We start from the raw sequence: 25747 nt of genomic DNA, 5'->3' as shown, positions 1-25747 counted from the left end.
CTCCCGGGAGACAGAAACATAGACCTGGGGCCCCCTTGGTGAGTAGTGAGCCTGCAGGCACCACTGGGGGCTGTGCTCAAGAGACAGGTGTGGGGACCCCGCACAGGACCTGTCCTCGCTCAGATGAACAAACAGGATCAAGAATGTGTCCTAAGTGATTCAAAACTCAGACGGATACATAAGTTATCAAACACAAGTCACTGGTTAATACAACCTGCCAGACAGCTGAAGTGCACATCACTCATGGGCCCACTGTAGCTTCGAGAAGTCACTAAGGACACCTCCTGGAGCTAGATCAGGAGTCCAGAGCAGGCGTCCAAAGGAAGATCCTCGGGACCAGAGCGGCAAAGCCCCACCATGCAAGAACCTCGCAAGCAGTCAGATGGTTAGGACGCCAGCCCACTCATCCACGCCCTGGGCTGGAGGCCCCTGACCTCTCTTGCAACTCCATGCAGAACAGCAAGGCCTCCCACCCTAAGAAGGTGCCAGGGCTGGGCACAGGGGCATTCAGACACAGAGCAGAACCCCCAGGACGGCTGGGACGTGAGCGGTGAGGCCCGTGAACAAAGGTGCATCTGAAGGCGGGCGGTCCCAGAGGGCCGAGACGATGGGCAGGACCGACTGCAGCACAGCCAACAGACTTGCAAGAGGCACTATGAGAAGACTGGCGGCGGGGGTGGGGCCAGTGACATCAAAGGAAACCAAAGGAAGGCAGTAAGAACTACCTGGGGAAACGCCCGTGACAGCCAACGCACACGAACAGGAAAAACAAATGAGGCCAGAAGGCTACATCCTGTGTGACTCCAAGCATATACCTTCCGGAAAAGGAAAAACTATGGAGACAGCATTAGGTCAGTGGCCACCAAGGGCTGGGGAAAGGCAGGGTGGGTGGGCCGAGAGGAGGGTTCCAGGACACTGCAGCTCTGCACCACTCCACACTGGTGGGTTCACGTATTGTGTATTTGTGAAAACCCATAGAAGGCACAGCACCAAGAGTGAACCTCAGTGTGAACTGTGGACTTTTCTTATCAACAACTTGGCAAGACGGGCTCATCAACCATAACAAATGGACCAACTAACACAAGATGTTAGTAACACAGGGAAACTGGGGATTGAAGGGGGCGTATGGGAACTCTGTACTTTCTGCACAAGTTTTCTGTAAACTAAGACTGCTCTAAGAAATGAACTCTATTGGGCCGGGCGCGGTGGCTCACGCCTGTAATCCCAACACTTTGGGAGGCTGAGGTGGGAGGATCACCTGAGGTCAGGAGTTTGAGACCAGCCTGGCCAACATGGTGAAACCCCATCTCTACTAAAAATACACAAATTACCCAGGGGTGGTGACAGGCGCCTGTAATCCCAGCTACTTGGCAGGCTGAGGTGGGAGAATTGCTTGAACCCAGGAAGCAGAAGTTGCAGTAAGCAAATATCGCACCACTGCACTCCAGCCTGGGCAACAGAGCAAGACTCAGTCTCAAAAAAAAGAACTCTATTTAAATAAGAAAAAGAATAAAGGCCAAAATAAAAAAAAAAAAGGCAAAACAATTCAACAGAAGCTTCATGAAGACAAAAAAAATAGCCAACAAGCACATGAAAAAGAACTCAACTACATTAATCATCAGAAATGCAAACAAAACTGTGACAGTGCCACGAGCCAGTGACGTCAGTGAATGCCGGCGAGGATGTGGAGCAAGCACAGCTCACCCATGCTGCTGATGGAAGCGTGAAGTGGTACAACCACCTGGGGAAAAGGCCTGGAAGTTTCTTACAAAACTAAAAACACACCTCTGACCCACCTATTCCACTCCTAGGTATTTACGCAAGAGAAATAAAAACAGATGTCAGCCAGATGCAGTGGCTCACACCCATAATCCTAGCACTTTAGGAGGCTGAGGCCAGCAGATCACCTGAGCCCAGGAGTTCAAGACCGGCCTGGGCAACACAGTGAGACCCTGTCTCTACAAAAAAATCCAAAAATTAGCCGAGTATGGTGATAAACATTGTCCCAGCTACTCAGGAGGCTGAGGCAGGAGGATTGCTTGCACCCAAGAGGTCGAGGTTGCAGTGAGCTGTCATTGCACCACTGCACTCAGCCTGGGCCAGAGAGTGAGACTCTGTCTCTAAAAATAAAAAGAAATATGTCCACAAAAAAACTTGTAGAAGAATGTTCATAGCAGCTTCATTCAGAACAGCCAAAAACGGGGAGCAGTCCAGGTGTCCATTAATACAAGAATACTCTGGCTTGTATTCACACAGCAATACCACTCACCATACAAAACACCATGGGTGCCTCTCAAAACCATGTCCACCGGACACGGGGCTCACGCCGGCAATCCCAGCACCTTGGGAGGCCAAGGCGGGCAGTCGCCTGAGGCCAGGAGTTTGAGACCGGCCTGGCCTACATAGCAAAACCCTGTCTCTACTAAAAATACAAAAAATTAGCTAGACATGGTGGCGTGCCTCTGTAGTCCCAACTACTTGAGAGGCTAAGGCATGAGAATCGCTTGAGCCCAGGAGAGAGAGGTTACAGTAAGCTGAGATGGAACCACTGCACTCAGCCTGGGTGACAGAGCTACATTCTGTCACAAAAAAAAAAAAAAAGCATGTGAAGTGACAGGGCACAGATCATATGATTCCATTTACAGGGCATTCTAGAACAGGCACAACTGGTCTGTAGTGGAAGGAAATTGAAACAGCAGTTGCCTCTTGCGGGGCTGGGACTGTTGGAAGGGGCATGAGGCCTGTCCATAGAGCCCTGCTCTGGGCTGACAGGTGACCGTTTGTCAGAACTCTCCAGATGGAGCAATTAGGGCCTGTGCATCTCACTTTACGCCAACTTTACCTTCAGAGGAGAAAAAGATCCAGGAAGGATGCTCATGTGTATTCAGCTGATGGTCTGCCTGCTGAAGGGCTGTGCGCAGTACACAGATGTCTGCAACTTACCTTGAAATGTGCCAAAAAATAAAACGGTGAGGGCAGCATAGCTTTGGGGAGTGGACCACAAGTGTGAGCGAGGGACTCCACAATTCACTTCAACTTTGCAGGTGTTCAAATTTTTTTTTTTTTTTTTTTGAGACGAAGTCTTGCCCTGTCGCCCAGGCTGGAGTGCAATGGTGCAATCTTGGATCACTGCAACCTCTGCCTACAAGGTTCAAGCAATTCTCCTGCCTCAGCCTCCCAAGTAGCTGGGACTACAGGCATGCACCACCATCCCTGGCTAATTTTTTTTGTATTTTTAGTAGAGACGGGGTTTTACCATGTTGGCTGAGCTGGTCTCAAACTCCTGACCTCAGGTGATCTGCTTACGTCGGCCTCCCAAAGTGCTGGGATTACAGACATGAGCCACCAAGCTCCACAGAAAATTTTCTTAATAAAGCTATGGGATAAGTGTGTACGTTTTTAAAAGGAGCTTCGAATTAAACATTTAACGAAGTTAAAATGACTGCTTTCCTTGAAATGAAAATCACCCGGCACTTGATCTGCATTCACCTGGCTCTATCAGGAGCTCTCAGGGAAGTTTCCAGACGATGGAAGCTCAATTATGTGCTTCCCTTACGAGGATATCACATTCCCTCTGGCCAATCCCGGGAGAGCCCATTAATTAATGCCTTTGGGGCCCAGCCTACAGGTCCCCCAGCTAATGAGCTCCCAGGGTTCTGGAGGTTCTCCTGTGTCCAGTATGGCCAGTACCTGTGTCCTCCCAGCAGCCCCTCCCTTTTGCTGAGCAGCTGCTTCTGACCGTCTGGGAATCAGAAAAAAGTCTGCAGAGAAGAGGCCCTGTCTGCGGCCCCCAGGGTGCGAAAGCCTGGATTCTGCCAGCTGGGGCCTCTTTTTGCCTCCCTTCTGGCCCCTGCCACGCTGTGCCAGGTGGTCTTCTGCTCGGTGCAGCCAAGTGCCAGTCAAAGGAGAGATGCGTGAGCACAATGAAGGGCAGGTGACACAATGCCCTCAAAGGGTGCCAGACATTCCTGAGTGTGGCAGAGGCCCACGCAAGGCTCCCATCAGCAGATGATAAGGCCCAGAAACGGTCCGGTCATGACGGTGCAGCCCTGCACCCCACTGCTGTGCCATCAAACTGCCTCGGCTCCAGGAACCAACCAGGCTTCCCCACCACAGCTGTGGACAACACAGTGAGGGGCCACTCCACTGTGAAGAGGACGGGGAAACTGAGGCCACCCACACCCTCGCTGGCTGCACGATGCTTGCAGGGAGAAAAACTGCAGATGGGTCCTAACTCAAACAGACACATTTTCCTCAAGTGGAAAAGTTTACAGAGATTTAAATAAGGCAGAACTAAAACTTAAAAGAACAAGAAATTTCTCTCAACAGCCTCACATACAAATGCTTTTACTGGATGCCCAAAGAGAGAAACAAGGGAAACTGCTCTTGTATATACAGCCTCACAGAAAGGGCTGTGTCCCCAACAGTCGGCAGTGGAGGGGCCAGCAGGGGCCCCACCCTGAGTGGACACCAGCATTCCCGGCCCCATGGGACTGGAGAGGGGGACTGCGGTGCCCACACGGTGTGAGGACCAAGGAGCGAAACCCACACCTTCTGGAGAATGATGCCCAGCACTGCACCGGCCCACAGCTCACGGCCCCTACCCAGTGCCACTCGCCTTCTGCGGGCCCCCCTGCTCTGAGTGCTCCTCACCGGCAGCCAACAACACCTGGCACAGGAACACACGGCCCAGCCGAAGCTCCGTGTAGAGCAGCAGCGCCCAGCCCCGCCCCACCAAGGACAAGGCCCTGGCAGCACTCAGCATACAGCACTCAGCGGGCGACCAAGCACCCATACAGGAGCCTGGCAGGCAGACTGGGCATCCTCAGGCCCCACACATGCCTGGACAGGGCTCTGATGGATCCTGACTTGGAGTGGGGTCACTCACCCCAGAGCTCGGATGCCCTCAGCACCCCGAGAGCAGGACCCATCGAGACCCAGGGCCCAGGTCATGAGCAGCCCTGCCCTCCCGAACTTCCCAGAGACCACCCTGCTCCTCTGCCTGGAGGCGTGGTACAGAGCGGGTGCTCTGGGAGTCCCTGAATGACTGATGCGGGGTGGGAGGCCTGCTGGCTGCCCTTCGTCCAGATACCTCTGACCTCCAGGGAAGAGCCAGTGGGTCATTGCTGGGCCTTGCTCATCCCCTGCACAGTGACCACATCCCTGAGCCACTGCTGGCTGCCACACCCCACAGTGGGCTCCTGTGTGCAGTATACCCTGAATAATCTAGCACTTCCCACTGTCATCATGCATGGCCTCTGTAAAGTTCAAGGGTACCCAGGTGCCTTCTCAAAGCTCCCTGCTCTGAAGATTGAGCCTCCCACACAGCTGGGAGCCTGGCTCTGTCCCAGCCACACTGAGGTGGTCCCACGGATAATACAGCTTCTATCCAGGCAGTCACCTGATGCTCCCAGCCCCTGGCTTTCAAGCACACACATGCAACCAGGCACATGGATGGCCCCAGAAGGAGCTGAGTGGCACGGGTGTAAGGTGCAGTGTCTCAGCTCGGGCCTCCTTCCAATTCTCACCAATTCTAATGAGCTGTCATAGTCTGGCAGTGCCAGGCCAGGATTGCCTGAGGACAGGAGTTCAAGACCAGCCTGGACAACATAGGGAGACCCCATCTCTATAAAAAAAAAAAGTGGCTGGGCACGGTGGCTCACGCCTGTAATCCCAGCACTTTGGGAGGCCGAGGTGGGCAGATCACAACGTCAGGAGTCCAAGACCAGCCTGGCCAATATGGTGAAACCCTATCTCTACTAAAAATACAAAAGTTAGCCAGGCGTGGTGGTGGGCACCTATAATCCCAGCTACTCGGGAGGCTGAGGCAGGAGAATTGCTTGAACCCAGGAGGCAGAGGTTGCAGTGAGCCAAGATGGCACCACTGCACTCCAGCCTGGGCGACAGACAGAGTGAGACTCCATCAAAAAAAAAAAAAAAAAAAAAAATGGAGGAGCCTAGTGCTCACAGTCTCGCTTGGCAAGGAAAGACAGAGTTTACAGTTCAGTGGCTTCCAAGCCAGCCAGACATAAGGGGCCAAGCTGCCAAGAGAAGAGGAAGCAACTTCAACAAGCGAGCAGGGCACAGTGCACTTAAGTCCCTTCACGGCAGCTGCCGCCCCTGGAGCCACAGGCACCAGGCTGAGGCCCACCCAAGCCCAGAAGTCAGCTCTGAAAGGCAAAAGAGCCGAGCAGGAAGTTCTGGTGCCAGGAAGGAATACCTGGGTCCTGCCACAATCCTTCAGCCGGGAACCAAGATGGACCAGCAGCAACTGGATCAGAGTGAGCTACCTACGTGCTCTCTGCTTGCTGAAGAAAAGTTAAAATTCCCGGCCGGGCACGGTGGCTCACGCCTGTAATCCCAGCATTTTGGGAGGCTGAGGTGGGCGGATCACGAGGTCAGGAGATCGAGACCATCCTGGCTAACACGGTGAAACCCTGTCTCTACTAAAAATACAAAAAATCAGCCGGACATGGTGGCAGGCACCTGTAGTCCCAGCTACTTGGGAGACTGAGGCAGGAGAATGGCATGAACCTGGGGAAGCGGAGCTTGCAGTGAGCAGAGATGGCACCACTGCACTCCAACCTGGGCAACAGAGCAAGACTCTGTCTCAAAAAAAAAAAAAAAAAAATCAGAAAAGTTAAATTCCCTCTGGATGGAAAAGTATCCATCATCTCTGTAATTTTTTAGACCTAATATTCCAGCGATTCAATAAAAAATGACCAAGCATGACAAAAGACAAGACCAAAGGAACAAAAACAAAAAGAAAATCAAGATACTAAAAACAGAACCACAAATGATTCAACTATTTGGTTTAGCAATAACTTTCACCTAACTGTGAAGAAATGAAGAATCTTACCAAAGAACTGGACTCTAATAAAAGGAGTCTTAGTGATGGCTCACATCTATAATCCTAGCACTTTGGGAGGACAAGGCAGGAGAATAGCTTCTGCCCAGGAGTTCAAAACCAGGCTGGGCAACATAGCAAGATGCCATTCTCTACAAAAAAAATAAGAGCCCAGGAGTTCAAGACCAGCCTGGGCAACACAGTGAGACCTCATCTCTATAAAAAACTGATGGCCGGGCGCAATGGCTCACGCCTGTAATCCCAACACTTTGGGAGGCCGAAGTGGGTGGATCACGACGTCAGGAGAACAAGACCATCCTGGCTAACACAGTGAAGCCCCATCTCTACTAAAAATACAAAAAAAAATTAGCCGGGCATGGTGGCGGGTGCCTGTAGTCCCAGCTACTCGGGAAGCTGAGGCAGAAGAATGGCATGAACCCGCGAGGCGGAGCATGCAGTGAGCTGAGGTTGTGCCACTGAACTCCAGCCCGAGTGACAGAGCCAGACTCCACCTCAAAAAAAAAAAAAAAAAAAAATTGATTAGGTGTGGTGGCCCATACCTGTAGTCCCAGCTACTATGGAGGCTGAGGTGAGAGGACTGCTTGAGCCTGGGAGGTCAAGGCTGCAGTGAGCTGTGATTGCACCACTGCACTCCAGCCTGGGCAACACAGCGATATTCCATCTCTTAAAAAAAAATTAAGAAGTTAGTAGGTGGGTTCAACACCTGATTAGACACAGCAAAAGAAAGGATGAGCAAAAGAAGAGAGAAAGGCTAATATACTGGAGTCCCAGAACAGGAAGGGAGAGTGGAGCAGAAAGTTTATTTGAAAAGATGCCACCCAAGATGTCTCCAATGTAGACAAAAGACATCAAGTCATAAGTTCTATTTATCCTTTTCTTTGTTTTTTGTTTGTTTGTTTGTTTGTTTTTTTAGAGACAGGGTCTCACTCTGTCGCCCAGGCTGGAATGCACTGATGTCATCACAGCTCACTGCAGCCTTGACCCCTGGGCTTAAGTGATCCTCCTGCCTCAGCCTCCTGAGTAGCTGGGACTAAAGGTGTGCACCACCACACCTGGCTAATTTTTTTTTTATTAGCCTAGGCTGGTCCTAAACTCCCTGCTTCAAGTAAGCCACCCACCTCAGCCTCCCAAAGTGCTGGGATTACACCCATAAACTACCACGCCCAGCCAAGTCACAAATCCTTGAACTTCTACAAAAAATAATCTGGATAAATACAAAGAAAACCACATCTAGGTACATCAGAGTCAAACTGCCAAATCCAAATACAAAAATATTTCTTAAAAGCAGGTAGTGGGCCGGGTGCAGTGGTTCACGCCTGTAATCCCAGCACTTTGGGAGGCTGAGGTGGGCAGATCACCTGATGTCAGGAGTTTGAGACCAGCCTGGCCAACATGGTGAAACCCTATCTCTACCAAAAAATACAAAAATCAGCTGGGTGTGGTGGCACATGCCTGTAGTCCTGGCTACGGGGGAGGCTGAGGCAGGAGAATTGCTTGAATGCAGAAGGCGGAGGTTGCAGTGAACCACTGTACTCCAGCCTGGGCAACAGAGTGAGACCCTGCCTCAAAAAAAAAAGGGAGGCTGAGGCAGGTGAATCACTTGAACCCGGGAGGTAGAGGCTGCACAACTTCCACCTGGACAACAGAGCTGGGATCACGGTGTGAGCTGCAATCACACCACTGCACTCCAGCCTGGGCAACAGAGCGAGACTCTGTCTCAAAACAAGCAAAAAAAAAAAAAAAAAGCAGGTAGTAATGAGATATTTACCTTCAAAAAAGTAACAAGAAGATTGACAGCTGACTTCTCAACAGGAGAATGGAAGGGAGAAGAAAATGGAAAGACAGCAGTGAAGGATGAAAAGAATATAACCTGTGATGACCCTGGAACTCCACACCCAGTGAAAATATCTTCTATAAATGAAGACAAAATCAATAAAAGCTGAGAGTTTTTTTTTTTTTTTTTTTTTTTTGCCAGCAGATATACCAAAAAGAAGTACAAAAATGGAGTTCTTCAGACAGAAGGAAAACAATCCCAAATAAAAGCACAGGAATACAGAAAGGAATGAAGAGCAATGGAAAGGGTCAAAATTGGGTAAATCGGAAAGAATCCTAGCAGGTGACAGCAGTAGCAGGAATCACACCACCTTGTAGAGTGTGCACTGCTGGGAAATATTAATGTCCTAAGTTAAGGTCACCTCTGACAAGCCAAGGGTACCGGGTAAAATCTCTAGGGTAGCCACTAGACCAATACTAAAAAAATGTATAACCAACAAACTAAAAGAAAATGAGGCCAGGCGCGGTGGCTCACGCTTGTAATCCCAGCACTTTGGGAGGCCGAGGCAGGAGGATCATGAGGTCAGGAGTTCGAGACCAGCCTGGCCAACATGGTGAAACCTTGCCTCTACTAAAAATACAAAAAGCCAGGTGTGGTGGCGGGCACCTGTAATCCCAGCTATTAAGGAGGCTGAGGAAGCAGAATCGCTTGAAACTGGAAGGCAGAGGTTGCGGTGAGCCAAGATCATGCCACTGCACCCTAGCCTGGGCAACAAGAGCGAAACTCTGTCTCAAAAAAAAAAAAAAAAAAAAAAAAAAAGAAAACCAAAATAATACATAATACAGACTTGATTACTCTAAAATGTGGTAAGAAACGGCGGGGAGGGGAGAACAAATGACACAAATGACACAAACAAAATATAGAAAGATGAGAGGATTAAACCCAGGCATATCAATAATCACACTAAATTTAAATAGCAACATTCTCCAATGAAAAGGCAAATGTTTTAAGATTGCACTAAAAAATCATGAGCAGGGTGTGGTGGCTCACACCTATAATCCTAGCACTTTGGGAGGCCGAGGTGGGCAGATCACTTGAGGTCAGAAGTTCGAGACCAGCCTGACCAACATGGTGAAACCCTGTCTCTACTAAAAATACAAAAATTAGCTGGACATGGTGGCATGCGCCTGTAATCCTAGCTACTCTGGAGGCTGAGGCAGGAGAATCACTTGACTTCAGGAGGTGGAGGTTGCAATTAGCCGAAATCGCGCCACTGCACTCCATCCTAGGTGACGGAGTAAAACTCCATCTTAAAAAAAAAAAAAAAAAAAAAAAAAGGCAGGCGTGGTGGCTCACGCCTGTAATCCCAGCACTTTGGGAGGCCGAGGCAGGCGGATCACAGGTCAGGTGATCGAGACCTTCCTGGCTAACACGGCGAAACCCTGTCTCTACTAAATATACAAAAAAAAAAATTAGCTGGGCATGGTAGCGGGCGCCTGTAGTCCCAGCTACTCAGGAGGCTGAGGCAGGAGAATGGCGTGAACCCGGGAGGAAGAGCTTGCAGTGAGCCAAGATCGCACCATTGCACTCCAGCCTGGGCGACAGAGCGAGACTCCGTCTCAAAAAAAAGAAAAAAAAATCAGACCAAAACACACAATTATGTGATGCTTACAAAAAAACACATCTTAGGCCAGGCACGGTAGCTCACACTTGTAATCCCAGCACTTTGGGAGGCCAAGGCAGGCAGATCACCTGAGGAAAGGAGCTCAAGACCAGCCTGGCCAACATGGTGAAACCCCATCTCTACTAAAAATACAAAAATTAGCCAGGCGTGGTAGTGGGTGTCTGTAATCCCAGCTACTCAGGAGGCTGAGGCAGGATAATTGCTTGAACCCAGGAGGCAGATGTTGCAGTGAGCTGAGATCACGCCATTGCGCTCCAGCCTGGGCAACAAGAGTGAAACTCCGTCTCAAAAAAAAAAAAAAAAGAAAATCCCCAAATGTTTTCAAAATAGTCAGCGCACTTCTAAATGACTTATGGATCTAAGTAGAAATAACAATGGAAATTAGAAAATATTTTCAACAGGATGGTAATAAAAAATACAATGCATCAAAACCGTGTGATGTGGCCGGGTGTGGTGGCTCATGCCTGTAATCCCAGCACTTTGGGAGGCCGAGGCAGGAGGATCACTTGAGATCAGGAGTTTGAGACCAACCCTCTCTACTAAAAATACAAAAATTAGGTGGGCATGGGCCGGGCACAGTGGCTCACACCTGTAATCCCAACACTACTGGGAGGCTGAGGCGAGTGGATCACGAGGTCAGGAGATCGAGACCATCCTGGCTAACACAGTGAAACCCTTCTCTACTAAAAATACAAAAACAAAATTAGCCAGGCGTGGTGGCGGCGCCTGTAGTCCCAGCTACTCGGGAGGCTGAGGCGGGAGAATGGCGTGAACCTGGGAGGCGGAGCTTGTAGTGAGCCGAGATCACACCACTGCACTCCAGCCTGGGCGACAGAGCGAGACTCCGTCTCAAAAAAAAAAAATTAGGTGGGCATGGTGGCGCGTGCCTGTAATCCCAGCTACTCAGGAGGCTGAGGCAGGAGAATCACTTGAACCCAGAAGGCGGAGGTTGCAGTGGGATGAGATCACGCCACTGCACTCCAGCCTGGGTGAGGCAGCGAGACTCTGTCTCAAAAAAAACAAAACAAACAAACAAAAAACCATGTGATGTAATGAAACTCACCTAGAGAGAAATTTATAGCCTCGAGTGCTTATGTTAGAAAAAACAGGCCAGATACAGTAGCTCACACCTGTCATCCCAACACTTTGGGAGTCCAAGGTGAGAAGATAACTGGAACCCAGGAGTTTGAGACCAGCCTGGGCAATACAGTGAGACCCCATCCCTAGTGCACCTATGGTCCCGGCTACTCAGGATGCTGAGGTGAGAGGGTCGCCTGAGCCAAGGAGTTGGAGGTTGCAACGAGCTATGGTGGTGCCACAGCAGTACAGCCTGGGAGAACAGAGCAAGACCCTGTTTCTAAAAAATTTTTAAAAATTAATCAGTGTTATTTACGTTAAGTAACAGATTAAGGGGAAAATGTACATGAAAAAATCATACCAATAAATACATTAAAAGCATGTGTTTGATAAAATTCAGTATTTTTCATGACAGAAACTCTTGGAAAATTAGAAAGCAAGGTAACATCCTCAAGCTGATAAAGAGTCCTATACACAAAAGTCTACCGCAGATACATACAGCTAAGGGCAGAAAACACCCCTCCCAGGACAGGAGAGAGCCAGGCACATCTCCCTCCCCAGGAGCACGCTGAGTCCTCAGCATACAAAAGGCAGGACAAATAGGTGAGAGGTGTGTGGGTTAGAAAGGAAGAACCAAGACCGGGGAGGGGGGCTCACACCTAGAATCCCAGCACTTTGGGAGACTGAGGGGGGCGGATCACTTGAGCTCAGGAGTTTGAGACCAGCTTGGACAATATAGCAAAACCCCGTCGCTACAAAAAGTACAAAAATTAGCCAGGTGTGGTGGTGTATGCCTGTAGTCCAGCTACACGGGAGGCTGAGGTGGGAGGATCGCTTGAGCCTGGGAGGCAGACGCTGCAGTGAGCCAAGACTGTGCCACTGCACTCCAGCCTGGGTGATCAAGTGAGATCCTATCTCATGAAAAAAAATGAAAAGCAAAAAGCAGAACTGGCATTATGAGCAGCAGACACAGTTGTGTGCATTAAAGGAGAGACTCCAAAACTCAAACAGTAAGATTGACAATTGAGTTTGGTAGGAATGATGTATTAATAATGTAAACATACAAAACTCAGCTAAACCTCTGCTACGCCAGCAACAAGACACCACTGACAAGGGGCCCACAGAGGCCCGCGTTGGGTGTGCCTGTGTTTCCAGGTCAGCCTTTTGGAAGTCTGAAATGGCAACTTTTTTTTTTTTTTTTTTTTTTTTTTTTTTTTGAGACAGGGGCTCACTCTATTGCCCAGGCTGGAGTGCAGTGGTGCGATCATGGCTTACTGCAGCCTCGACCTCCCGAGTTCAAGCGATCCTCCCACCTCAGCCACCCCAGTAGGTGAGACCACAGTTGCACACCACCAGCCGGGTTTTTTTAATTTTTATTTTTGTAGAGACAGGGTTTCACCATGTTGCCCAAGCTGGTCTCAAACTCCTGGGCTCAAGCAATCCTCCTGCCTGGGCCTCCCAAAGTGATGGGATTTACAGGCGTGAGCCACTGTGCCTGACCTGAAATGCCAACTTCTTCATGCCTAATGATGTGTGCACCATTTTATTCCCTCATCAGCCATCCTGATACCTTCTTCTGACCACTTAAACTGTTATAAATGCTCTGTCCTTGAGGAGGCAGCAGAGGGAGAGGAGCAGGAACAAGGGGGCCTGGTGGCAGAACAAGGTGCTGGCCCAAACAGGGGGGCAGAGAAGTGTGGACTCTGAAAGCCCATCCCAGACCCCAGAATGGAACAAGCTGAATGCACATGGCCCCTGCTGACCTGAACGCACATTTCTGCAACCTGAGAGAGGAGCCGGGTCTGAAGGGAGTGTGGCGGCTGGCGGCAGAGGACTCGCTCCCACTCGTGGCCAGGCATGCCATGGAGGCTGAGGCTGTCAGGCCATGGAAGCTGGGTATGCTCTCTGCAAACCTATGTGGGGACAGGTGATGGCACCATCCACAATGCTGGCCCCAGGGCTCGGACGCCCTCTAGGGCTCACCAGCCTGTCACCATCCCAAGATGCCCTCTCACATGCAGGCCTAGGGAAGCCTGGCTGGACAGGAACAAATGTCAAAGACCTACAAACCAGCTGTGGGCAAAAGCTGCGATAACAAGTCGAGACACACAGCCAGGAAAAGCACACTGGCCACAAACTACCTGCTCGGCAACGGCAGAGGTGCTCATTCCAGCTGAGTCTCTGCCCGGCATGTCCAGGTCCTGCGTCTCAGCCCTGCTGCCCAGGCAGCCTCCCTGGGCTGGGAACCAGGAGCAGACTCAGGCCTGGGGTCAGCCGGGCCTTCCCAGACTCAGTGGGACTCAGCAGCACTCTGTTCCTCCTCCAGGAATCCGAGACTGGCTGTGTCAGCCGCCAGGCTGTGGGGCCAAGAGAGGAGGTGTGTGTGCACAGCCCCCGGCACTTTCAGGGTGACAGTGGACACACCCGAGGAGCGGGCAACAATGAAAGGTGGGCAGGAGGCGGAACAAGCTTGGATGTTCTTAAATCAAGCCCTTGTTCCTTCTGAGAGAGGACTTCTTGTATCCAGCCCTGGGCTCAGGGCACTGGTCCCACCCACGGGCTGGACGATGCGATGGGAGGATCCTGGGGGGCCTCTCCTGGGGTGGGGGCCATGCACACCACAACGTGAGCTCACTGCACAGGACCCTCCACATCCTGCTGACAGCAGGGTGGGGGTCGGGTGGTGGGTGCTGTTGCGCCCTGGCTAAAGGGGGCAAGTCCAGAAGGTGAGCGGGAGCTACGCAGGCAGCAGGGCTGGGCCAAGCAGCCCTGTCTCGGAGAAGAGAGCCTGGCTGCACACACCCTCTCCTAGGGGGATTTTCTGCGGAAGGGAAGTGGGTGGAGCTATTGAGGAAACTGAGGCAGCACATGAGCCCAGCCAGCCAGCTGGGGCTGCAGGAGGCAAGGACAGCGGCCAGAGCCAACACAGGTCAGCAGGGAGGGAGAAGGCACAGGGGCAGGAGAGCACGAGGAGGGCGGTGAGAGACGGAGACGTGTCCAGGATGGGTCTGGGGGCTCTGGCTGGCAGGCCTAGGGCACGGTGCTGCCAGCAACCTGAAGGGAGGGCAGAGCGGGACATGCTACACCTGGCCTGACCCACTTCCCTCTAAAGCGGTGAGCTGGGAAGTGAGGGCTACGGCTACCCGAGACCAGCCCGGAGCATCCTCTGAGGATGCTGAAGGGAGCCCCACCAGGCCACCAGCAGCCAGAGGGGATAGAGTGCGGCCTCCCGTGAGCACAGCCCTGTTCCAAGCTGTCTTGTCCTTAGCAGCTTTACAAGGTACAAGTTCGTGCCACAAACCTGCCTGTTCACAGTGCACCGGGCAGTGGATTTTCGTATATCCCCAGAGCTGAGCAACCACCACAAGGATCTAATTTTAGAATGCCTGGGATGGCTTCCTGGATGCTGCCGCTGTGAGCACTGCGCGTGAGCCTCGGTGGGGACACAGGTACTCTTTTCCCTTGGGCAGACACCTAGTAGGAGGATCGCTGGGGCGTGTGGGAACTTTGTGACCAAAGGTGGTCCCGCCAGGCTCAGAGGCAGCCCCAGCAGTGCCACAGGACTGCTCTCCGTCCTGCCTGTCATCACCCCACGAGGGCCCGCGTTCCAGGACATCTGTCCCCCGACAGAAGACCCAGTGAGGCAGCAGCATGGACGCGGTGCCACCCCACCTTGCTGACGCCGGGGTCCCAGTGCCGGCCTGCACTCTAGGCCCTGCTCCACAGCGGTCCCCACACACTTCCTACAAACACAAGGGAGGCAGAGCCATGTGCTGACCCTGGGCTCTGCTCAGCTTCTCTCTCAGGGCCTTGGTCTGCCTCTGAGAGAGCAGGATCGGAGCAGGCCTCTCAGTGGGACCCCAGGGTGGAGCTGGGGCGAGCAGACAGCAGGCAGGGCGGGCAGGGACACAGGCGTGGGCTCTGTTTCTCAGCCTGCAGTGGGCTGCCTGGGCACTTCGCATCATCCCTATCCCTAAAGGCATGTGTGTGCTTTAAACACTTTTACGCAGAAATGACAAATTTCAAAATGTTAAAAGGACATTTTTTTTTTTTTTTGAGACGGAGTCTCGCTCTGTCACCCAGGCTGGAGTGCAGTGGCGTGATCTCGGCTCACTGCAAGCTCCACCTCCTGGGTTCACACCATTCTCCTGCCTCAGCCTCCCGAGTAGCTGGGACTACAGGTGCCTGCCACCATGCCTGACTAATTTTTTTTGTATTTTTAGTAGAGACGGGGTTTCACCGTGTTAGCCAGGATGGTCTCGATCTCCTGGCCTCATGATCCACCCGCCCTGGCCTCCCAAAGTGCTGGGATTACAGGCATGAGCCATCGTGCCCAGCCAAAAATTTCAAAATGTTAAAAGGACATTTTAAGGGTTGGGTGCAGTGGCTCATGCCCGTAATCCCAGCACTTTGGGAGGCCAGGGCGGGTGGATCGCTTGAGGCCAGGAGTTCAAGACTAGCCTGGCCAACATGGCGAAACCCCATCCCTACTAAAAATACAAAAAAATTAGCCAGGCATGGTGGTGAGCACCTGTAATCCCAGATACTCGAGAGGCTAAGGCATAAGAATCGCTTGAACCTGGGAGGCAGAGGTTGCAGTAAGCTGAGATACTGCCACTACACTCCAGCCTGGGTGACAGAGCAAGACTCTGTCTGGAATAAAAAAAAAAGTTAACATTTTAATGAAAGATCCTGTTACTGAGGGTTGCCTGGCCAGAGGCACAGTCAGCAGGTTACCAGCCCATCATCTCCAGGAGCCCTCCCTGCACCCCACTCAAAAGAGAAGCAAGCCACCAGGACCACCTGGTACCCATGACACCCCTCGAGGGGGACCAACCAGAAAAACAGACCAGGACAGAAAAGACCTCAAGATGAGAAGATGCCACACTCAGGAAGATGGGAGATTATAAAAAAGATTCGGAAAATACACAGAGCTCTTAGAAATGAAAAACATGAAAGAAATGAAACAGCTCTGCTGGAAGCTAAAGTTCAGGCACTGTCCCAAAGCAAAAAGATGGCCATGTGCAAAAGAAGGATGAGATAAACAGATGGGTTCCAGTGTGGCAGGCAGAGTAACAGAGAAGAAGGAAGACACATCTAACGACTAATTCAACAGAAGCTCAGGACAGGAGGCTGTCAGAGAGCAAAGGCCTGCCGGGCTCACACTGCCGTGAGATTTCTGAACGTGGAGATTAGAGGCAAGGAGCTGAAGCCCCGCAGCTGCACAGCAAGGGCCAGGAGCCAGAGGGCCACAAAACTGCCCAGTTGAGAATGCTGGAGGCAAGGCGACGGCAGGGGCGCAGGCTGGGAGGCAGACGTGTGGCTGGGCACGCCATGCCCACCAGACACGGGGCAGGGAGGGGGACCACCTTCAGAGGGTCACAGCTCGGAAGAGGTCCCTCTCCCAGGAAGCCTTTGCAGAAGGCACCTCACACGATGAGGAGGGTGTGGACCAGGAAGCGGGGTTCCATGCAGGGGAGGTGAAGGGAGCCTCCAGAGAGCAGGGAAAGATGCAGGTGCACAGCAGGTGTGGACAGCACAGCACAGAGCGGTGGAGGCTAGAAGGCTCTGGGCTCCCCTGTCAAGAGGCCGAAGGCAGCTCCTGACCCATGTGCGTGTCTGCAGAGGGCAGCAGTGGGCACAGGACCAGATGCACAGAGACCAGTGCAAGAGAACACCAGACACTGGCACCTCCGCACAAGGCCAAGCTACACACCACTGAGGGTCGGCGGCCTCCTCGCCCACCACCCGCAGTCACGGTGTCCACGCACAAGGCCAAGCTGCATACCGCTGAGGGTCAGCGGCCTCCCCACCCACTGCCCGCAGTCACGGTGTCCACAGCCGCAGGCGCTCAGCGCACGCCTGGCTGCAGCCCACTCAGCAACAGGACCCCACCTGCTCAGGCCAGAGGGCGGCCTGAACCACAGGGGACATGGAGACAGCACCCAAGGTGCAGTAGGTCTACGAGCGGGGATAATCCAGTGCATGATTCTCAGGGACCGACAGAACCCTCACTCTGCATGCCCAAGGGCTGTGCAAGGAAGGCAGGTGCCCAGCTCCCCAATTCTTCAATACAGTAAAAGGAGAACCCAAATTCAGGAAGCCCTGGATCAATTGAAACAGTTCTTCCAATAAGGCGTCTTTCTATTGAAGACAAACACCAAGTTACTGCAACTACCAAGTCCCAATATTTGAGGGGAGCCAACTAAGCATCAAGATGGGGCCCTCTGGGAGGCTCTCAAACCAAAGGATACGCGGCGTGCCTTCCGTGCGGCAGACCAGGTAGAGGCAGGCAGCGATCACGTGGGCCATCTTCCGGCCGCGGGTCAGGTGCCTGCTCACGGCCATCTTGAAGAAGTTGAAGGCGGTGTCCAGGCAGTGCTGGTTCAGCTGCAGCTGGTTCCCCAGGTGGTGGATGTGGCGCCGCCCTAGGACACAGCACGAGGCAGCTCTTAGCCAAACACTCCCGCAGAACATGAAAAGTATCACACGGCCGCAGTAGCAACTTTAAGAATATAGATTTGTGCTTTTCCTTATAAGTTTCTGAGCTCACTTTTTGTGTGTGGGTTCCAATCACTTTTTATTTACGGACACTGAAATGTGAATTTTCTGTGATCTCCACATGCCATGAGATCCTGTTCTGCGTGTTTCCCTTCTTTAGGCTCTGGGTGGCGTGTGTGGTGTGGCTGAATGTGCCTCTCTCCAGGGCTCTGAGGTGCGGCGTGTCTGGCAAGGGCTTGGTTTGGGCTGGCTGGCAGGTGCTATGCCCCTGACTGCCCCGGGCTACCGTGGGAATGCCCCTTTTCCTACAGCCACATGCCCCAGCGCCACCTCCTTCCCCAACCACACAGAGGCTGGGTCAGCCCACCCCTCCCTTCTCAGCAGGGCTCACTCTGCTCAGCCCGGCCCCCGCCAGCCTCTCCTCTAAGAGCCAGCCACCTGGCCTGAGAAAAAGCCAGCCTAGCGCCATCCCCTGCACCTGCCCAGAGGGAGGGCCATGGTGTAGGGAAAAGGAAGAGCGATCAGACTGTTACTGTGTCTATGTAGAAAGGGAAGATAAAAGAAATTTCATTTTGACCTGTACCCTGAACAACTGCTTTGCCCTGAGATGTTGTTAATCTGTAACTGTGCCCCAGCCACTTTGCCCCAACCTCTTTGCCCCAACCTTGAGCTCACAGAAACATGTGTTGTATGGAATCAAGGTTTAAGGGATCTAGGGCTGTGGAGGATGTGCCTTGTTAACAATGTTTACAGGAAGTATGCTTGGTAAAAGCCATGGCCATTCTCCAGTCTCGATAAACCAGGGGCAGAATACACTGCAGAGCACAGGTGTGCGGGGAGCCCCTGGGCCAACCTCACTGCCCCACTCTGTCTGCAGAGTGGGCGTCGTGGGCAGGCAGAGTCCTTGCTCCAGGCAATAAGCCCCATGGGGTACCCAGAGGACATGTATGGTGGGTCACGGCTCGATGCAGAGGAGAGCTGCCGTCATGGAGATTCCAGTTCCCACTGCGTCCTCTGGCATCCAAACCCACAGTCCTCCTGCAAAGACTACGCAAGGTGGCCTCCATCCCCATATGAAGTCAAAAACTGACCTCCCAGATTTATTTGATAAGGGTACATGAGCTGGAGAGGGTGAGGGCTGATGTTCTGCTCACGCCAAATTTCACTAATGATGACCAGCAGCCAGAGGTGGGCAGCTGCTGAGCCTGCATCCCAAGGAAGCCAGTGGCCAGGGTACACAGTCTGGCAGGTCCAGGTCAAGCCTCACACTCTGCCAGGCCCCTGACAGTCAGCAGCACCACATGGAGCCCCAGCCCTGCTGTAGCCCTGCCACCTTGAGCACCTAAGGCCACCTGCCTGGAGCTCATACAGCTCTGAGGCCTGCAGTCCAGCTGAACTGACATGGAAGGCTGGTCACTATCCCCAGAGCTGAGGCCTGGGCAGAGCCAAGACCCCAACAGAATGGACAGAAAGGGCACCATGCCGGCTGCCACCTGTGCATGTGCAGCACCAGCCAGACACACCAGCACAGACCATCCCCGCGGCCCAGCAAGGCCCAGAGGGAAACAGAGTTAGCTGAGAGATGACCCACTGAAGCTACGGCTCCTTAACTACCAGCTCTCTGCTGTATGTTTGAAAATTCTGTAATAAAAGGTAAGACAGAGGTACTCTCTGAGGCCACACACTTGAGGCTGGGACTCGATCCCAAGCCCCGACCCCACAGGCACCAGCTCATGTTCCCAGCATGCAAGGGTGCTATGGTCTGAATGTTTGACTCCTCCTAAAATTCCTATGTTGAAATCCTATCCCCTACGGGGATGATATTAAGATGCAGGGCCTTTGGGGGTGACTAGGTCAGGAGGCAGAGCACTAACGATGAGCTCAGTGCCCTTAAAAACGGGACCACAGAGAACTAGCCCAGCTCTTCTACCACGTGAGGCCACAGTGAGAGGAGCTGTCTGTGAGCTGGGAGGCGGCCCTCACTAGAGAGCTGGAGAGGAGGCAGGTGTCTCCCCCATCTCCATCTCGAACTTTCTGGCTCCAAAACTGTGAGCCTTTCTGATGTGTGGCGTTCTGGTCTGTGGCGTTCTGTTACAGCAGCCCAAAAGGACTAAAATGGGGGTTTACGATGACTGCAGTAAGTTATTTTTTTACCATCTTCTTTCTTTTTTTTGAGATGGAGTCTCGCTCTGTCACCCAGGCTAGAGTGCAGTGCTGCAATCTCAGCTCACTGCAACCTCTGCCTCCCGGGTTCAAGTGATTCTCCTGCCTCAGCCTCGTGAGTAGCTGGGATTACAGGCGCACGCCACTGCACCCAGCTAATTTTTTGTATTTTTAGTAGAGACGGGGTTTCACCCTGTTGGCCAGGATGGTCTCGAACTCCTGACCTCATGATCTGCCCACCTCAGCCTCCCAAAGTGCTGGGATACAGGCATGAGCCACCGTGCCTGGCCAAAGATGTTACTAATAAACAGATATTCACATAGAAACCAACTACTAATTAGCTAGCCATAGCCTGTGAGTCTCCTTAGACTTCCTTCCAACAAATGAATTCTAAAAGTAAACTCAGGCCGGGTGCTGTGGCTCATGCCTGTAGTAATCCCAGCACTTCGGGAGGCTGAAGCAGGTAGATCACTTGAGCCCAAAAGTTCAAGACCAGCCTGGGCAACATAGTGAGATCCAACTGCTAAAACAAATAAATAATCAGCCGGGTGTGGTGGTGCAAGCCTGTAGTCCCAGCCAACGCAGGAGGACTGCTTGAGCTTGGAAGGTTGAAGCTGCAGTGAGCCTGGGCAGTCCAGCCTGGGCAGCAACAGAGCGAGACCCTGTCTCCAAAAAAAAAAAAAAAAGATTTGAGGCATATCACCACCTACATGTAAAGTATAAAGCAATAAAGCTTCCAGAGGAAAACACAAGAGTATCTTCAGACCTTGGAGTAGATAAGAATTTCTTGAACAAGTCACAAACAGCATTAACCATAAAAACTGATATACTGGGACTGCATTATAATTAAGAAATTTCTGGCAGGGTGCAGTGGCTCACACCTGTCATCCCAGCATTTTGGGAGGCTGAGGTGGGAGGATCACTGGAGCCCAGGAGTTGAAGACCAACCTGGCCAACATGGTGAGACCCCCATCTCTATTTAACAAAAAAAAAAAGAATTGGTCATGCACAGTGGCTCATGCCTGTAATCCTAACACTTTGGGAGGCCGAGGCGGGCAGATCACGAGGTCAAGAGATCGAGACCATCCTGACCAACATGGTGAAACCCTGTCTCTACTAAAAAGTACAAATATTAGCCAGGCATGGTGGTGCGCGCCTGTAATCCCAGCTACTCGGGAGGCTGAGGCAGAAGAATCGCTTACACCCGTGAGACAGAGGTTGCAGTGAGCCGAGATCGCACCACTGCACTCCAGTCTGGCAAAAGAGCAAGACTCCATGTCAAAAAAAAAAAAAATTAAAAAATGAGTGGATGTGGTGGCATGTACATGTGATCCCAACTACTCGGGAGGCTGAAGTGAGAGGGCGGCTTTAGTCTGGGACATTGAGGCTGCAGGGAGCAGTGACTGCACCACTGCACTCCAGCCCGGGCCACAGAGTGAGAACCGGTCTCAAAAAAAAAAATTCAGGGCCGGGCGCGGTGGCTCACGCTTGTAATCCCAGCACTTTGGGAGGCCGAGGCGGGCGGATCAGGAGGTCAGGAGATCGAGACCACGGTGAAACCCCGTTTCTACTAAAAATACAAAAAAAAAAAAAAAAAAACATTAGCCGGGCGTGGTGGCGGGCACCTGTAGTCCCAGCTACTCGGAGAGGCTGAGGCAGGAGAATGGCATGAACCCGGGAGGTGGAGCCTGCAGTGGGCCGAGATTGCGCCACTGCACTCCAGCCTGGGCGACAGAGCGAGACTCCGTCTCAAAAAAAAAAAAAAAAAAAAAAAAAATTCAGAAGTTTCTGTTCGTCAAAAAACAACATTAAGAGAGTGAGACAAGCTATAGACATGGGAGGAGGATTCAAAACATGTATATCCAACAAAGAACTCGAATCCAGAATATATAAAGAACTCTACAAATCTGTAAGAAAAAGACAACTCAGTTTTTAAAAAGCACAAAAGACGCCAATAGGCACTTCACGCAGAAAGGACGTCCCAACAGCCAAGACGCATGAGCAAAGGTTGTGGCCATAATTCCTCACCAGGGAAAGCAAATTAAAGCCACAGCGAGGGTACTACACACCCACCAGAAAGACCACAATTGGAAAGGCTGATAATGCCACATGTGAACAAGGCTGCGGAACCACTGGGACTCCCCTACACTGCTTCCTGGTGGACAGATGAACTGGTACAACCACTACAGAAAACCCTGTGGCCCTATCTACGAATGATGAGCACACCCAGACCTCAGGACCCAGAAGCCCATTTGCAGGTAAACTCCCAAGAGGAGGGGGCACCTGTGTCCACCGAAGGACCATGTGCAAGAACAGGCACAGCAGCTTCCTGTGCACAGCCAAGAATGTAAACACCCCAAATGTCCATCAACAGGAAAAGGAGATAAATTGTGGTCTATTCATACCATAAAATACTACACTGCAATAAAAAAATAAACTACTGATAAGCTCCAAAAAAAGTACATTCTAGAACAGCTAAAACCCAGAACACTGGTGAACCAGATGCTGAGGACTGGAGCCACAGGAGCTCTCCTTCCTTGCTGCTGGGAGCACAAAATGCCTCAGGTGCTTTGGAAAAGGGTTTGGCATTTTCTTACAAAACTAAACATACTCTCACCACACCGTCCAGCAATCAATCAGAAAAACCTGCGCGTGATGCTTACAGCAGCTTCACTCATAATCGCCCAAGCCCAGATTCCCTTCAGCAAGCAGGTGAAAGGATAAATCAACTGTGGCGCACCTGGGCAGTGGAATATTACTCACCACTAAAGAGAAAGAGGCCACAAGCTGTGCAAAGACCTGGAGGACAGTTAAATGCCCATGGCTGAGTGACAGGCTGCACAGTGACAGAATGCAGTGTGCGACTCCAGCTCTATGACCACACCACCAAGCGCCAGTGAAAAGATCAATGGTTGCTGGAGGCTGGGGAAGGAGGGATGAATGGGTGGAGCTCAGGGGATTTTTAGGACTCCGAAAGCACTTTGTATGAAACTGTAACAGTGGTTACCCATCACTACGCATCCGTCTAAACCCACAGAACACACACCGCCCAGCGTGAGCCTGGGTGTGCGGTGGAGGCTGCGTGACCCTGAGCCCGGGTGTGCGGATACAGCCTGCGTGACCCTGAGCCCGGGTGTGCGGATACAGCCTGCGTGACCCTGAGCCCGGGTGTGCGGATACAGCCTGCGTGACCCTGAGCCCGGGTGTGTGGATACAGCCTGCGTGACCCTGATGAGTCAACGTGGGGCGGCTGACTGCAGCTCGTGCACCACGGTGGAGGGGGGCGCTGACGGGGTCAGGGGAAGCTGTGTGCTGGGGGGTGCTTGGAGTCTACGGGAACTCTCTGTACCTTCTGATCCATTTTGCTGTGAACCTAAAATGCTCTAAAAATTACAAGTCTTTTTTTTTAATTCCTTTCTGTATGATTCCCACTGTATGAAGCAGAAAACCAAGCGAAGCCAGTGGGCAGCAGGTGCTTTCTGAGCTGCTGCAGGCCTGACTCACGTGGATTTGTCAGGTGGTTCATGGAAGGTCAGCACATTTCATGCACTTTACTACGCGTGCTATACTAGGAAAAACAGACCAAGAGAACAGAAAAGGAATTTCCCTGAGAAACGCGTCCCAAACGAAAGGCTCATCAGGTCAATGAAGACAGCCCCACCTAGAGGCATTTCAGAACCGTCGCTTCAGAACATCGAAGAAATCATCCCAAAAGGCCTGAGACTTTAAAAACAGAGATCAAGACACACTGGATCAAGACACAATGGATCAAAACGCACTGGCATTCAACGCCTCTTGCTGGTGGACCCCGAGCAGATGCTCCCCACATTCCATGGGGTGCCTGTCTCAGCCCCTCAGCAAGCATCCCAGGGAGAAGGGGCAGGAGTTTCTCTCTCTCACATCCTTTCTCTAAACACAGTCTCAGCGTGTCCCCAGCAAACCAAAGGAGGGGCCTGTGACCTCGCCGGGCGCACGGAGGCAAGCAGAGGAGACAGAGTCCTCGCAGAACAAGACCATCGCTGCAGGCAGGAGGGGTGGCCCACGAGTTTATTTCCATCTTTCCAGTTTTCTAAGAAAGGCAATCAAGACTTCACCAAAACTGTAACAGTCGGAAGCTACTTTCACAGATTTCCACCAAACCCGGCAGGCTAGGTGGCGGGCGGGAGTGGAGGCTGTGGGCCAAGCTTGCAGCGGGACCAGGGCTGATATGAAACCTTCAACCAGGGCGGTATGGGGAGAACAAAGGAGAATAAACAAAATTTAAACAAACATAACCCATGATAAATCAATCAATCGAAATAAAGGGTTTTTTAAAAGTAAGATAAATACAGCCAGGTGCAGTGGCTCACGCCTCTAATTCGAGCACTTTGGGAGGCCGAGGCGGGTGGATCACCTGAGGTCAGGAGTTCGAGATAAGCCTGGCCAACATGGCGAAACCACGTCTCTACTAAAAATACAAAAATTAGCCAGGCGTGATGGTGGGCACTTGTAACTCCAGCTACTCGGGAGGCTGAGGCAGGTGAGTCGCTTGAACAAGGAGGCGGAGGTTGCAGTGAGCCCAGATCGCACCACAGCCCTCCAGCCTGGGTGACAGAGCGAGACTCCATCTCAAACAAACAAACAAACAAACAAAAGGTAAGATAAATACGAAATACAAAATAAGAGGCAGGAAGAGCCCAACGCATCAGAAATGTGCCAGTGACAATGGGCCAAAATCTCCTCTCGTGTCTCCAGAAGTATTTGAAAAACACGTTAGGATCTGCCCCACAGACACGCTCCCAGGACACTCGACAGCAAGGAGGTATGGCGGGCCCAGCCAGCCAAGGCAGAGGAGGGCATCACTGCCACAGCAGGGGGCCTGACTGGCAGTGGAAGGGAAGACTCCAGCGAAAGTCAGCAGGAAACAGGACAGGGGCTGGACCGACAGCCTCCCTCAGCCCCACACCCCACCCAGGCAGGAGCGGTGCCCGGCCTGGGGCAGGTGGGTGGGAGAGCTTACTGAGTGGGCAGCAGCAGGGCATGGCCCCTGCTGCTGCAGGTACCCAGGCTGCAGCTGCAGACCCTCAGGTGGGAGCCCAGGTACAAAGGTCGGCATAGGGTCCCCCAGAACCACCCATCCCCAGTAAGACTCAAGACGGGTGGGGGCCCCGCAGCTTCCCCCACACAGTGAGTGGGGTCCACGGGGCCTCCTGGGCCTGCAGGGCCACAACCTTCACTGACACTCACCCCTAATTAGGGAGTCTGTATGTTCCATTTTCATTTCTTTCTTGAACGAAAGGTATTTAAAGAGCTTTTAAAAAGGTAAGATGAGCTATTTCTCTCTCTCTGTTGTTGGTTTCCAATCTTTTTGCAATGCACCTGTCTGCACCAACACTACTCTTTGAAATTTGTGTAGGTCTGAGGCACGACTAACTCTAGTGAAGGTATCGTGAGTTTTTGGGAAAATACAGACTATATTCTCTGTGGAGAACAAAGCTCTTCACAAGGAGAAAATCTCGAAGTCAGTAGAAGAAAAAAAGGAGATAGCCTAGTGGCACCACAAGCAGTGGGCAGAGCTGGGCCCCAACCCAGGTGGCCTGAAGTTCAGGAGGGCCCCTGGGCAGTGCAGCCCCGGCCACCACCTGGAGGAACTGTAAACGTGTGTGCCAGTAAGTCTTGAAACAGACAAAACAAAAAACTG

At 52.1% G+C, this 25747-nt stretch overlaps 1 protein-coding gene across 2 annotated transcripts in view; it reads right to left on the bottom strand.

Annotated features, from left to right (window-relative positions):
- BRF1 (BRF1 RNA polymerase III transcription initiation factor subunit) overlaps nt 1-25747 on the bottom strand; it is a 78595-nt gene that overhangs the window by 35688 nt on the left and 17160 nt on the right. For both annotated transcript variants that reach the window (XM_030804118.1, XM_030804119.1), the window contains exon 3: nt 17658-17831. In XM_030804118.1, the coding sequence (XP_030659978.1) occupies nt 17658-17831 (174 nt within the window). The remainder of the gene's footprint in view (nt 1-17657; nt 17832-25747) is intronic.

The sequence above is a fragment of the Nomascus leucogenys genome, chromosome 22a, assembly GCF_006542625.1.
Source record: "Nomascus leucogenys isolate Asia chromosome 22a, Asia_NLE_v1, whole genome shotgun sequence".
Lineage (NCBI taxonomy): Eukaryota > Metazoa > Chordata > Mammalia > Primates > Hylobatidae > Nomascus > Nomascus leucogenys.
Note: the sequence above shows the minus strand (reverse complement) of the source record. Positions and strands in the feature narration are given on the sequence as shown.